The 15900-nt window shown below is 38.5% G+C and overlaps 1 protein-coding gene across 4 annotated transcripts in view; it reads right to left on the bottom strand.

Annotated features, from left to right (window-relative positions):
• The window catches only part of AKAP6 (A-kinase anchoring protein 6), a 574354-nt gene that overhangs the window by 223433 nt on the left and 335021 nt on the right, over positions 1-15900 (bottom strand). For all 4 annotated transcript variants that reach the window (XM_059914067.1, XM_059914068.1, XM_059914069.1 and 1 more), the window contains one exon: positions 13958-14080. In XM_059914067.1, the coding sequence (XP_059770050.1) occupies positions 13958-14080 (123 nt within the window). The remainder of the gene's footprint in view (positions 1-13957; positions 14081-15900) is intronic.

Below are 15900 nucleotides of genomic sequence, written 5' to 3'. Positions count from 1 at the left end.
AAACTTGTTTTTCCTGAAACTGCAGATAATAAAAACATTTCCAAGCATTCGAAAGTGAATTTAGCTCTTCAACCAAATCACAATTTCTTTCAAACAAGCAGTTGCATTTTTTCGTGGAAGGTAAATATATTTTACTAAGGCTGGCATTCTTTTTTTGATAGACTTGCTAATATCTTATTCAAGGATTAGATAGATGGGAGAGATCCTGAATGTTGATGGTGCCTCTTAGTGAACAAATTTTCATTTGCTTTTCTGGATGCTACCTCCACACCTGGCACAGGTAATCACATTGACTTCCCAGCATGGCCACATTAGGCCAAATGGATTTGCAGAGGTTCTGTCTAAAGGGACCATGTGACTTCCAGAACACACTGCTCTGAGGCCCTAATTGAAAAAGAGGTCAATGCTGGCCCAAATATCTCTCTACCCCCTGCGGTGGAATAATTGATGTGCAGCAGCCCCTACAGATGTGGAGTCACCAAGGTGATGGATGGATATAAGTATATTATTCACACGTACATCTGTTAATATACAGGTCCCAGTGCAAACACCAAGACCTAAGAATATTATGTGGATTTAGGACAATCCCTGAAGGACTCCAGTTCCATTAAAAATTTGTTTGGCAGCCTGGGGCAGATCTATTCCAACTCCCAGATGCTTCATGCATTTGAGAGGGGGAACCAAATTGCTTTAAAAATAAATTTAATAAATTTCGTAACGTCAAGTCATTAACATCCTGTGTAGTCATACAGTCTTCATCTTTTGAAATAGTAATGTTAACCTGTGGAATTTTCTTAACCTTTCTAATATCTGAGTTACCATTCTATTTTCCTTGTGTTTCTTGCCAAAGGGGATGAATTACATCCTGAAAGCAGAAGAAACTATCCTACTTTTTCCCTCTATAGGTGTTTTTCTTGTCACAAATATACCAGACAATACTCAGAAAGCTCTGTGACCAGAGTCCATTTTGATTTGGAAACTGTAGAGGAAATAATTTACCTTGCATACATTCTCAGTTATTGTTTGATGATTTATAATATTAGCTATAATTTGCTGCTGTAATGGTTGTAACATTGCTTTTACAAGTGCTCATTTATTCATTTAACAGATTTGTTTAGTACATATCATGCATGTGCAGGGCAGGGTGTCAGAGCAGACACCAAAAAGACACAAGCAGTCCCTCAGGGAGGTGACAGTCACAGGTGAATCATTAGGGAAGGGTAGGTGGGGAGAGATTCAACCTCTCTAGGAACACCCGAGATTCTCACACCACCTGTTCTCAGGGTCTCCGAGGGGTGCACACAACTCCCCCAAAATGAACAAAGCATCCTCACTTACAACAGGTTTATGTGATCTTCACAACAACCTTCAGTAGATATGACAGGCATTTTTCTGGCTAGAGTAAAGATCTGTTTCAGGCCTGAAACTTTTATCTTTAAAATGTTATCTTTTAATCTTTATCTAATATTATTTATGCCAGGTGAATTGCTTCAAGATTCCAAAATTCCATGTAACACAGTAGATAAGTAAGATCTGCACATGGGTCTACACAGGGAGACAGATAGTGGGTGACAGCACCCTGGCTCAAGTGAGTTAGGTCACGCACTGGCTCTTGTCCATACATGGTGCCCTCTGATAGTGCATAAACCCTCAGAGTACAAGGCAGTCTGCAAACTGTCTCTTCAGTGCTTAGCATACCACCACCCTAAATAGCAAGTGTTCAATAAATCCAGTATTTCTCTGTTATTCTACTTTAAAGCAGTCATCACATTCTAAAGAAAAAGAATAAAGTAATAAATCGGTAAAATGTCTGGGTGACAGCAATTTTTTTTTAATTATTTAATTTATTTTTTTTATACAGCAGGTTCTTATTAGTTATCCATTTTATGCATATTAGGGTATACATGTCAATCCCAATCTCCCAATTCATCACACCACCACCACAACCCCCCGCCGCTTTCCCCCTTTGGTGTCCATACGTTTGTTCTCTACATCGGTGTCTCTATTTCTGCCCTGCAAACTGGTTCATTCGTACCATTTTTCTAGGTTCCACATATGTGTGTTAATATATGATATTTGTTTTTCTCTTTCTGACTTACTTCACTCCGTATGACAGTCCCTAGATCCATCCACATCTCTACAAATGACGCAATTTCGTTCCTCTTTATGGCTAAGTAATATTCCATTGTATATATGTACCACATCTTTATCCATTCATCTGTCGATGGGCATTTAGGTTGCTTCCATGACCTGGCTATTGTAAATAGTGCTGCAATGAATATTGGGGTGCATGTGTCTTTTTGAATTATGGTTTTCTCAGGGTATATGCCCAGGAGTGGGATTGCTGGGTCATATAGTAATTCTATTTTTAGTTTTTTAAGGAACCTCCAAACTGTTCTCCATGGTGGCTGTATCAATTTACATTCCCACCAATAGTGCAAGAGGGTTCCCTTTTCTCCACACCCTCTCCAGCATTTGTTGTTTGTAGATTTTCTGATGATGCCCATCCTAACTGGTGTGAGGTGATACCTCACTGTAGTTTTGATTTGCATTTCTCTAATAATTAGTGATGTTGAGCACGTCTTCATGTGCTTCTTGGCTACCTGTATGTCGTCTTTGGAGAAATGTCTATTTATGTCTTCTGCCCATTTTTTCATTGGGTTGTTTGTTTTTTTAATATTGAGCTGCATGAGCTGTTTATATATTTTGGAGATTAAACCTTTGTCAGTTGATACGTTTGCAAATATTTTCGCCCATTCTGAGGGCCGTCTTTTTGTCTTGTTTGTAGTTACCGTTGCTTTGCAAAAGCTTTTAAGTTTCATTAGGTCCCATTTGTTTATTTTTGTTTTTATTTCCATTACTCTAGGAGGTGGATTGAAAAAGATCTTGCTGTGATTTATGTCAAAGAGTGTTCTTACTGTGTTTTCCTCTAAGTGTTTTATAGTGTCCGGTCTTACATTTAGGTCTCGAATCCATTTTGAGTTTATTTTTGTGTATGGTGTTAGGGAGTGTTCTAATTTCATTATTTTACATGTAGCTGTCCAGGTTTCCCAGCACCACTTATTGAAGAGACTGTCTTTTCTCCCTTGTATATCCTTGCCTGCTTTGTTATAGATTAGGTGACCATAGGTGCGTGGGTTTATATCTGGACTTTCTATCCTCTTCCATTGATCTATATTTCTGTTTTTGTGCCAGTACCATATTGTCTTGATTACTGTACCTTTGTAGTACAGTCTGAAGTCAGGGAGTCTGATTCCTCCAGCTCCGTTTTTTTCCCTAAAGCTTTGGTTATTCAGGGTCTTTTGTGTCTCCATACAAATTTTAAGATTTTTTGTTCTAGTTCTGTGAAAAATGCCATTGGTAATTTGATAGGGATTGCACTGAATCTGTAGATTGCTTTGGGTAGTATAGTCATTTTCGCAATATTGATTCTTCCAATCCAAGAACATGGCATATCTCTCCATCTGTTTGTATCATCTTTAATTTACTTCACCAGTGTCTTATAGTTTTCTGCACACAGGTCTTTTGTCTCCTTAGGTAGGTTTATTCCAAGGTATTTTATTCTTTTTGTTGCAACGGTAAATGGGAGCGTTTCCTTAATTTCTCTTTCAGATTTTTCAACATTAGTGTATAGGAATGCAAGAGACTTCTGTGCGTTAGTTTTGTATCCTGCTAGTTCACCAAATTCATTGATTAGCTCTAGTAGTTTTCTGGTGGCATCTTTAGGATTCTCTATGTATAGTATCATGTCATCTGCAAACAGTGACAGTTTTACTACTTCTTTTCCGATTTGTATACCTTTTATTTATTTTTCTTCTCTGATTGCTGTGGCTAGGACTTCCAAAACTATGTTGCATAACAGTGGTGAGAGTGGATGTCCTTGTCTTGTTCCTGATCTTAGAGGAAATGGTTTCAGTTTTTCACCATTAAGAATGATGTTTGCTGTGGGTTTGTCGTATATGGGCTTTATTATGTTGAGGTAGGTTCCCTGTATGCCCACTTTCTGGAGAGTTTAAATCATAAATGGGTGTTGAATTTTGTCAAAAGCTCTTTCTGCATCTACTGAGATGATCAAATTGTTAATATGGTGTACCACATTAATTGATTTGCGTATATTGAAGAATCCTTGCATCCCTGGGATAAATCCCACTTGATCATGGTGTATGATCGTTTTAATGTGTTACTGGATTCTGTTTGCTAGTATTTTGTTGAGGATTTTTGCATCTACATTCATCAGTGATATTGGTCTTTAATTTTCTTTTTTTGTAGTATCTTTGTCTGGTTTTGGTATCAGGGTGATGGTGGCCTCATAGAATGAGTTTGGGAGTGTTCCTTCCTCTGCAATTTTTTGGAAGAGTTTGAGAAGGATGGGTGTTAGCTCTTCTCTAAATGTTTGATAGAATTCACCTGTGAAGCCATTTGGTCCTGGACTTTTGTTTGTTGGAACATTTTAAATCACAGTTTCAATTTCATTACTTGTGATTGGTCTGTTCATATTTTCTATTTCTTCCTGGTTCAGTCTTGGAAGGTTACCACTTTCTAAGAATTTGTCCATTTCTTCCAGGTTGTCCATTTTATTGGCATAGAGTTGCTTGTAGTAATCTCTTAGGATGCTTTGTATTTCTGCTGTGTCTGTTGTAACGTCTCCTTTTTCATTTCTAATTTTATTGACTTGAGTCCTCTCCCTCTTTTTCTTAATGAGTCTGGCTAATGGTTTATCAATTTTGTTCATCTTCTCAAAGAACCAGCTTTTTGTTTTATTGATCTTTGCTATTGTTTTCCTTGTTTCTATTTCATTTATTTCTGCTCTGATCTTTATGATTTCTTTCCTTCTACTAACTTTGGGTTTTGTTTGTTCTTCTTTCTCTAGTTCCTTTAGGTGTAAGGTTAGATTGTTTATTTGAGATTTTTCTTGTTTCTTGAGGTAGGCTTGTATTGCTATAAACTTCCCTCTTAGAACTGCTTTTGCTGCATCCTATAGGTTTTGGATCATCGTGTTTTCATTGTCATTTGTCTCTAGACTTTTTTTATTTCCTCTTAGATTTCTTCAGCGATCTCTTGGTTATGTAGTAACATATTGTTTAGCTTCCATGTGTTTGTGTTTTTTACATTTTTTTCCCTGTAATTCATTTCTAATCTCATAGTGTTGTGGTCAGAAAAGATGCTTGATACGATTTCAATTTTCTTAAATTTACTAGGGCTTGATTTGTGACCCAAGATGTGATCTATCCTGGAGGATGTTCCGTTTGCACTTGAGAAGAAAGATTAATCTGCTGTTTTTGAATGGAATGCCCTATAAATATCAATAAAGTCCATCTTGTTTAATGTGTCATTTAAAGCTTGTGTTTCCTTATTAATATTCTGTCTGGATGATCTGTCCATTGGTGTAAGTGAGGTGTTAAAGTCCCCCACTATTATTGTGTTACTGTCGATTTCCTGTTTTATAGCTGTTAGCAGTTGCCTTATGTATTGAGGTGCTCCTATGTTGGGTGCATATATATTTATAATTGTTATATCTTCTTCTTGGATTGATCCATTGATCATTATGTAGTGTCCTTCCTTGTCTCTTGTGACATTCTTTATTTTAAAGTCTATTTTATCTGATATGAGTACTGCTACTCCAGCTTTCTTTTCATTTCCATTTGCATGGAATAACTTTTTCCATCCCCTCACTTTCAGTCTGGAGGTCTGAAGTGGGTCCCTTGTAGACAGCATATATATGGGTCTTGTTTTTGTATCCATTCAGCCAGTCTGTGTCTTTTAGTTGGAGCATTAAATCCATTCACGTTTAAGGTAATTATCGATATGTATGTTCCTATGACCATTTTCTTAATTGTTTTGGGTTTGTTTTTGTAGGTCCTTTTCTTCTCTTGTGTTTCCCACTTAGAGAAGTTCCTTTAGCATTTGTTGTACAGCTGGTTTGGTGGTGCCGAAATCTCTTAGCTTTTGCTTGTCTGTAAAGCTTTTGATTTCTCCATCGAATCTGAATGAGATCCTTGCCGGTAGAGTAATCTTGGTTGTAGGTTCTTCCCTTTCATTACTTCAAATATATCATGTCACTCCCTTCTGGCTTGTAGAGCTTCTGCTGAGAAATCAGCTGTTAACCTTATGGGTGCTCCCTTGTATGTTATTTGTCATTTTTCCCTTGTTGCTTTCAGTAATATTTCTTTGTCTCTAATTTTTGCCAATTTGATTACTATGTGTCTCGGCGTGTTTCTCCTTGGATTTATCCTGCCTGGGACTCTCTGCGCTTCCTGGACGTGGGTGGCTATTTCCTTTCCCTTGTTTGGGAAGTTTTCAACTATAATCTCTTCAAATATTTTCTTGGGTCCTTTCTCTCTCTCTTCTCCTTCTGGGACCCCTATAATGCGAATGTTGTTGCATTTATTGTTGTCCCAGAGGTCTCTTAGGCTGTCTTCATTTCTTTTCATTCTTTTTTCTTTATTCTGTTCTGCAGCAGTGATTTCCACCATTCTGTCTTCCAGGTCACTTATCCGTTCTTCTGCCTCAGTTATTCTGCTATTATTTCCTTCTAGTGTATTTTTAATTTCAGTTACTGTACTGTTCATCTCTGTTTGTTTGTTCTTTAATTCTTCTAGGTGTTTCTTTTTTAATTCTTCTAGGTCTGTGTTAAACATTTCTTGCATCTTCTCGATCTTTGCCTCCATTCTTTTTCCGAGGTCCTGGATCATTTTCACTGTCATTATTCTGAATTCTTTTTCTGGAAGGTTTCCTATCTCCACTTCATTTAGTTGTTTTCTGGGGTTTTATCTTGTTCCTTCATCTGGTACATAGCCCTCTGCCTTTTCATCTTGTTTATCTTTCTGTGAATGTGGTTTTTGTTCCACAGGTTGCAGAACTGTAGTTCTTCTTGCCTCTGCTGTCTGCTGTCTGGTGGATGAGGCTATCTAAGAGGCTTGTTCAAGTTTCCTGATGGGAGGGACTGGTGGTGGGTAGAGCTGGGTGTTGCTCCAGTGGGCAGAGCTCAGTAAAACTTTAATCTGCTTGTCTGCTGATGGGTGGGGTTTGGTTCCCTCCCTGTTAGTTGTTTGGCCTGAGGTGACCCAACACTGGAGCCTACCCGGGTCTTTGGTGGGGCTAATGGCGGACTCTGGGAGGGCTCACGCCAAGGAGTACTTCCCAGAACTTCTGTTGTCAGTGTCCTTGTCCTCATGGTGAGCCACAGCCACCCCCGGCCTCTGCAGGAGACCCTCCAACACTAGCAGGTAGGTCTGGTTCAGTCTCCTATGGGGTCACTGCTCCTTCCCCTGGGTCCTGATGCACAGACTACTTAGTGTGTGCCCTCCAAGAGTGGAGTCTCTGTTTCCCCCAGTCCTGTTGAAGTCCTGCAATCAAATCCCACTAGCCTTCAAAGTCTGATTCTCTAGGAATTCCTCCCCCTGTTGCCGGACCCCCAGGTTGGGAAGCCTGATGTGGGGCTCAGAACCTTCACTCCAGTGGGTGGACTTCTGTGGTACAAGTGTTCTCCAGTTTGTGAGTCACCCACCCAGCAGTTATGGGATTTTATTTTATTGTGATTACGCCCCTCCTATCGTCTCACTGTGGCTTCTCCTTTGTCTTTGGATGTGGGGTATCTTTTTTGGTGAGTTCCAGTGTCTTCCTTTCGATGATTGTTCAGCTGTTTGTTGTGATTCCAGTGCTCTCGCAAGAGGGAGTTAGCGCACATCCTTCTACTCCGCCACCTTGAACCAATCTCCAACAGCAATTTTTAAAATGATGTGAACAAGAGTCCCTAAATTGAGTCAGGCAAAAAGTACATTCCCAGGTGCTTGGAACAATTCAGGGATCCTTTTTAACTGAAAAGGGAAGACAACACTATTTGTCTCCTAGATGCACAGAATAAGTTATATGAGCAAAAGAATGTGGTCCAGGACTTTCACATGTCCAAAATGAGCCTCCTGTCCCCAGGCATCAACCTCAAAATGCCTAAGTGCTATAAATTTCCAGCAGATCTTTCCATCCACAAGCTACCAAAGTAAGTAACTCAAGGCTGGGAGTCAAGTATCTCAAATCCCTCAAAGAGAAGTAATGCTTCTCCCTGCTAAACTCTCAGTTACTAACCTTAAACTGACAGGAATCAAGGGGGACAAGCAAATGGAACGTCAAAGCTCCTATGAGGCCACCAGCCCTACTCAGCAAGGCTGAGGGGAGGTGGCAGCCAAACTGAGACAGCTCAGGCTTTTGAAGCGTGATCGAGTGTCTGTTGTTAACTGAAGAGTACAGGCATGTGGTAGCTGCTCGTGTTGTGAAGCTCAGCTTTCTTGGGCCAGAGCTGCCTGTCCTCTCAGCAGAGGAGGGTAGGCAGGGAGAGGTGGGCACCGGGAAGTGGGAAAACAGAGAGCCTGTCATCTCTTCACTTCAAGCAATGAGAAATGGAACACAGGTAGACGCAGAAGGGCAAGCAAAAGAAACACAGCTGAATGTATTTTGGGAAATTTTCTGGTATGACTAAAAACTTTGGGAGAAGTATATTGTTTTTCTTATGATACTAATGAAAGCTATTTTAAAAAAATGATATAAATACTTAAATATAGATGGTAAAGGCAGGAAAACATCTGTACTGAGCTTTTGTTAGCCAGTCATATTATTAGTTTAATTCAGTCTGTTTTTATAAGTACTTAGAGTAATGACACAATAAGGAACGAGGAAAACATTTCAGACCCTTCAAGGGCAGATTGTTATACTCAAATCCATTTTCCATTATGCCCATTTTTATTCTCTCATTTAAGCCATGGACTTATCCAGTTAATCTATGGCAAGCTGACCCTTCCCCCATGGAATTTACAGTTGATTCTTGTCACTCTCCTGTTTTAAAATAAAATCAAACCTTCAATGAGTCCCCATTGCCCCCAGAGAAAAGTTCAATCCATTAAAAGGACATTCAATCTCTTTCACCACCCAGCCCTAACCTGCAGGACAAAACTTAGCCTCAGCCACACCAGAAGGCTCACCCCACCTCCCTTACTTGCCCATAAAATTTCCTCCCATCTCCTCTCCTCCCCTCTTTATCCAACAAATCATATATGGCCTGTGAGGTCTACATCAAATTACCTCTCTGAGCCTTCCCTACCCTGAGGAAGAACCAATAAAACTTTGCTCTATGCTCCAAACAGTACTTTGCTTATCCTACAAGAAGTTTACTGCTCAAAATTATATTACATTCATCATTTATGGGTCCACAGATGACTACATTTAATCTATGGTCATCTCCCTCAGATTGCAAATCCCTAGGAGAAAGAAGCGAAACTCATTCATCACGTATTCCTAACACATAAACAACTGCCTGGCACTCGCAGGTGCTTAATATATATGAACTCATCATCACCATTTCCCCCACGTTTTCTCATTTATCAAATTGAATGAAGAATGTTGTTTTGGGCTTTCCTGGTGGCAGAGTGGTTGGGAGTCTGCCTGCCAATGCAGGGGACATGGGATCGAGCCCTGGTCTGGGAGGATCCCACAAGCCACAGAGCAACTGGGCCCGTGAGCCACAAGTACTGAGCCTGCGCGTCTGGAGCTTGTGCTCTGCCACAACTACTGAGCCTGCGCGTCTGGAGCTTGTGCTCCGCAACAAGAGAGGCCACGACAGTGAGAGGCCCGCGCACCACGATGAAGAGTGGCCCCCGCTCACCACAACTAGAGAAAGCCCTCGCACAGAAATGAAGACCCAACACAGCCAAAAATAAATAAATAAATAATTAATTAATTTAAAAAAAAGAATGTTGTTTTTCCAAGGCTATTTCTATGTGGTTGGTTAATGTTTGCCCAACATGACATGGTGCTACCTATGCAAATTTATCTCCCAAGTTTAAGCCAGGCCTTTATGCTTGGCTCTTTTTCCTAATTATCGCACAGATGTCTGGTGTCAGTTTGACATTGCTTTCTCCTACTAGATACTCTGATTGGCTACAGAATTTAAAAAAACTTATGCTTTGTTTTCCTGCAATTGATTGCATATGATGTGGTACCATTTTGTGAATTAGGCATGGATAAAAACTATTTGGGAGATGACAGTTATCTTTTTGGAAGCAAACGGACATGAATTGTAATCTCTTGAGGGAGAAGTTGCTGTCATGCTCTGCTGCTTTACTCTTCAGCAGTCTAACTCTGAAGATAATATAAATTCTTTCAAAGGAAAAAAATCGAAATAGTCCGTGAAGAACCATTTATGATGCTTCTACTTACATGTAATTTTTGGTGACTTTTGCTTCTTTAGCCAATAAAAATGGTGGTGAGGGAAACAACCTTAGTGTCCACCATCAGTTGAATGGGTAAACTGTGTTATAACTGTGCAATGGAATACTATTCAGCAATAAAAATGAATGAACAATTGGAACATACAACATCAAAATAAGTATGCTGGATGAAAGAAACCAGACCAAAAAAGAAAAAAAAGAGAGAGAAAGAGAACATGTTGTTTGATTCCATTTATGCAAAATTCTAGAAATTACAATCTAACAGTGACAGAAAGTAGACCCTTGATTACTTAGGGATGAAGGAAAGGCTGAGAGGGAAGGGAGGGAGCAGTTACAAAGGGTCATGAAGAGGCTTTTGGAGGTGATGGATATGTTCACCACCTTGACTGTGGTGACGGTTTCACGGGTGTATACATTTGTCAATTTGTCAAAACTTGCAAAATTGTTTACATTAAGTATATACAATTTAGTATGCCAATTATACCTCAATGAAGCTGTTAAAAAAGTGGACAGAGGTGAAGAAGGGAATCCATTCGAGAACATATATATACAATGCTATTTTAAAAGTGGTTTTCAAAGAGGAATGTCCAATATGCTCAATACTTGCAAAATTCAAACATTTTCCTGCAAATGTCATTTTCTAAAAAGATAGGAATTTTATTTTTGAAGGAGCAGCCAGGTTGCAAGCAGATGATTAATTATCATGGAAAATCATTGATGTATCCTCACCATTTCACAGTATTTCTTACAGTTAGAATAAAGCTCCTTCATATCTCTCATAAAGGTATTGTGAAGGTTTAATTGATTTGTGTTGGTGAAAACCCTTGGTTACTGTTATGGAAAAGAATTAAGTATCAAAATATAAATGTACAACTTATGTTATTGTTTATTTGCTTTTGTTTATAATAAATATTGCAGGGTGCCAACTAATCTAACACATTATTAACTCAGGGGAGACACCGGACTCAGAGGCTTGTACATCTGTTGGTTTAATGTTTAAATTATAGACTCTACAGAGATGTTTAATGAAACTCATGTAGCTAAGTCTACATACTAGATAATCTTGCAAATAAATACCTCTTGCCCACTCATTAAGGAGCAGTAATGACTTATACAGTGTGAACTAAGAAATATAAATCTCTAGACTTAGTTGTATACTTTCTTTATGGAAAGGTAGATATTTTTTGCCTTCTTTTGAGAAGAATAACTAAATATTAACTCAGCACCACAGTAAGGAAATACAATAAAAAATATAAATGACAATATTGCTCAGGAGATATGTAGATAGACATTGTGCTCAGATAGACAGTAACTCAGAGTTTGTTTGAAAGATGTTTAAACAACAGGCTGTATCTAGATTAGCAGACACAGCATGCAGTAGAACAGTGACTCAATAATTGTCTTTAAGTATCATTCAATGGCAATCCACACCCAATAGGTCTTCAGTAACTGTTAAACAGTATTATTCATAATTTCAGCCCCTGAGATTGTGAGTTAACAACAGTGAACAAATCTGGAGATTACAGTCCCTCACTATTCGCAAAGCAGAGGTAAAGATGTTCCTATGTTATCTCTAGCCCAACTAATACAGACATGATGGTGGAGAAAATTCATTCAAGAAAGTGTTGACCATTAGGCGGGAACAAGGTTATTCTTTAAGAAATAAACATTTTAAGAAGGGCTGTTTGCTGTGGATCTGAGGTAGAGATCCACAGCAAAGGGGATAATGATTTTCACATTTTGGATGAGAATGTCATTATGAGGCAGCTACTGGATACTTGCTATTCATTACGTCTGTAAAGAGTTCCACAATTTACAGGACTAGAATACAGTTGTCACAAGCCACATGTGGCAATTTAAACGCAAACGTAAGTTAATTAGAGTTAGAAATTCATTTCCTCAGTTGCTCTAGCCACATTTCAAGTGCTCAGTAGATAGGTGTGGTTAGTTATTGCACATCGGATGCGCAATATAGAATATTCCATCATCACAGAAAGTTCTAGTGGATAGTGTTGGGCTAGAATGAGACAGAGACCAACACAGGGATGCTAAGTTAAGAATTCTGTAGTACGGATTTGAGACCAGGAGTGCACGTTGGTTACAAAGAGGTTGTGTCACTCAACTCCCAAAGAGAGGAGAGACCTTGGTTCATATTCTCCTAGCCTGGCTTTCATTTCAATAAATAGTCTAGCGTTAAAGTGCCCTTTGTGTCCCCATGCCCTCTGGGACCTCAAAAACTAAATGTGTGTTTTCCATAAAATATTAAATCAAGAGAAATTAAGACAGCACACTTAATGTGAAATAAAGTTCATATACTCCTGTTTAAACACAGATTAGAATTTCTGTCAGAACAATGCCAGTGAAAAGTTGACATTCTAATTAATACAATTTACATTATAAAGCACTGAATATCTTTATCTTGCTATTATGAAATGCCCTCTTTAAAAAAAAAATCAAGGCTCTACTCAACAGGGAATTGAATACTAAGGGCAGTATTTAAAAACCCACGTACAAGAGAGGTGGTTAGGGTCACTGGCATTTTTACACACCAACAACCCAGGTCTCTAAAAACAGAACCATCCTCTACCAGTTTTGTGATTTTTTTTTTTTTTTTTATCTTTCACAAGACTGTTTGCATGCGGCAATAGGATTTCGAGGCTGTTTTTCTCGCAATGATATAAAATACACTGCAAAATGCAAACAGCAAAAAACTAAAGCATCCTCTCTCTCTTCCCCCTCTTCTCTCCTTCTCTCTTCTCCCTCTCTCTCCTTCTCTCACTTAATATCACAGGGAACAGTTCTGGAACCCTGTGAACTAACATACATGCAGGACTCACACACATTGTTTACTCAATCCAAATTCTGAGTATGTAAGAGGGGCAGAAAATCAGCCCCACAGTCGGGTACCCAAGGATTCGTGTTCATTGCCTTTGTCGATTTTATGCTATCAGTGAAAGGAATAAAGATGAGATCCTTAAAGCTTGAATTTTCATTTCCTATGACAACGTGCTTTTTCTTCATGCTTTATCACACTCCACTACTTGGTTTCCACCCCTTCATAATTGATATCGGCCATTTGAAGCATTCAGTAAAAACCTCATGAGGGTTCATCAAATGTCCCCCAGTCTATAATTCTTGCTTCTAACATATTCAGAAGCATATTCATCCAAGTGTTTTCTACTTCCTCTCCATGGATTTCCCTGTGCACAGGGACCAGTGTAATGACAGTCGTATTAATTATATGCTGAAAAACCCACATAGCAGCCAAAATGATGGAGATCATCGTTTTAAATATTTTATTAAAATAACCCAATGTAGAACAGATAAAGTAGACTCTCTTGATAATGAGAGGTTCATTAATTTTACAAGAATTCTAGAAAACTTAGAATGGTCATCAAAATTACCTCTTTCATTTTTTTTTTTTTAAGAAGAGGAAAACCTTCCATTGTCACTTTAGAGAGCAAAGGTCTAGTAAAATTTTCTAAGGTATTTTTTAAAATAATTACTTACCTTTCTGGAAAAAGTTTTGAAAAAATAGCTTGAAATATGGAGGATTTAGATTTCATAGTATTACTTGAAATGCCTGTAAATTTTCAGCTTCTGCAGTTTACCCCATTAAAACTTGGTTTATTAGCATATAATGACTTCTGATAAGTAAAACTGATATTCTCCATAAACAAACAAGTAGCACATTAAAATCCTTCCCTAACTAACAGCAAGAGCAGCACAATCTTGCCTACCAAGTGCGTCTCCAGGTACAGTTTAAGGTCATCCATCTCTGCTTTGGGAGGTGTCCAATTCTCAGTGGTTTCCATGGCTTCGTTTAACCATTGAATAAATTCATCCAGCTTGTTTACAAACCCCTTGTGACAGAAAAGAGGAAAAAAGGACAAGAAAAGCATGTTAACTGGTTATTTTTTAAAGCCAATCTTAAAAATTCCAAACCTTGTCGATGGTAAAATTGATACCATTGCACTCCCATCCTATTTCCACGTTCTACAACAAAATTCCCACCATTCTTGCCACTGAAATCTATTAAAATGGAAAGAAACTGTCCATGACTCCTTCTTAGTTTTTTCCTAGGAACACTTTTTTTGAGGAATTTGGATTGGACTGCAGGGTGTCATTGGAAAGGTGACCTCAAATCATCAAAACATTTCTGGGTGTCTGACAAGTGCCCGCTCACCAAAAAATCAGGTCAGGTCTGCTAGGAACATTCATTGGCTTTGAGGGATAAAAGTACTCCTATAAAGATGGTGTTCTTTACTCAGAAGCCCATGGAGTTGAGGTGCCTTAACTGAACTAGAAATCTATTTTTAAATTACAAAAGTGTTTAAAGGGACTTGGATGAGTGATGAGTTCTACTAACAGCCCAAATGTCTGTGACTGACTCTGGGTTCTAAGAAGCAAGGAAAGGTAGAGGACCAATGAACAAATGTAAATGCCTAACTCTGGGTGTGCCCTGGACATCAAAAAAATATTCTTGGCTAAGAAGCACAATTCACAATAATCTTGCAAGTTTTCAAATAGTGGTTATAAAAATTTATTGACCATTTAAAAGAACACATCTGTGGAAACTGAAAATATTTTGAAAAAATGAAAGCCCAGCTGTGAACCTTAGGGGAAGGAAACGGGGCCGGGCACCTGCTTGCCATGGCTGGGTAAACAGCACCACCTGGAGTTCAAAAGGAGAAAGGACAGGCTTCTACATTTGAACTCACTGAGATGGCTTGAGAGCTATTTCCTTACTGAACTTAACCCATTTTTCAGATTTACCTTTTGATTAATTTTGATTAATGTTTTAATGCTCAACTTGTGAGTTAACTTGTAATAAAAAGCTAAACACTCCTCCCTATCAGGGGGGATCTTAGCTTTCCTCCTCCTCTCCTGCTTACATGTGTAGGCACAAACATATAAACAGAAATCATGAAAGCAAATGAAACGGTAGTCCATCCGATTCTTGACACCTTTGTCACCTGCTATTTCTCCATCTCTCCCAGCCCCTTTCTGTGTGTACTGTCACCAGTGTTCTGTGTAGTGGACAGGGTATTGACTACTATCCCCATATCATGAGACGGCTATTCTCAGAGAAACGAAGTAGTCTCCACTCTATATACCGAACCATGCAATGTGCAGGAGAATTCACATTTGGATGCAGACAACGAATATTTGATGCTCATTTTCAGAAGCTCTGCTAGAATCTTTGTGGTGTGAATGAAGGAAAATGAGGCTGACATAAGTAACAACATAGGAAAATGAGAAAAAAATACAAAATTTTACTTACTTTGTAATATAAATCAAATCCTATCCAAGAGATATATTGGTCACTCATTCATTCTTTTAACAAATATTTATTAAGCACCTACTCTGTGTAAAGCACACTGCTGGACATTACTGGGAATAAAATGATAAATATCACTGAAGTAAAAATTTCAGCTGAACATAAAGCATGTCTAAGCACTGGCCTACTGAATTCAGGTAATTTTAATCATTAGAAAAAGTTTTACAAGCAATAAAGAGTTGGGACACGCTCCCGGATTTTCCTGTGAAATGTACTCTGTCCATATCAGAATTCTGTCTATACCCAAATTTGTTTCTATTTTTAGTATTTGACCTGTCTGTTTGTTTCTGTAATATTCTGAGTTCACATGTACTTACCTGGAGAGTCAAAGACAACTATAAA

Source organism: Balaenoptera ricei, chromosome 2 (genome assembly GCF_028023285.1).
Source record: "Balaenoptera ricei isolate mBalRic1 chromosome 2, mBalRic1.hap2, whole genome shotgun sequence".
Lineage (NCBI taxonomy): Eukaryota > Metazoa > Chordata > Mammalia > Artiodactyla > Balaenopteridae > Balaenoptera > Balaenoptera ricei.
Note: the sequence above shows the minus strand (reverse complement) of the source record. Positions and strands in the feature narration are given on the sequence as shown.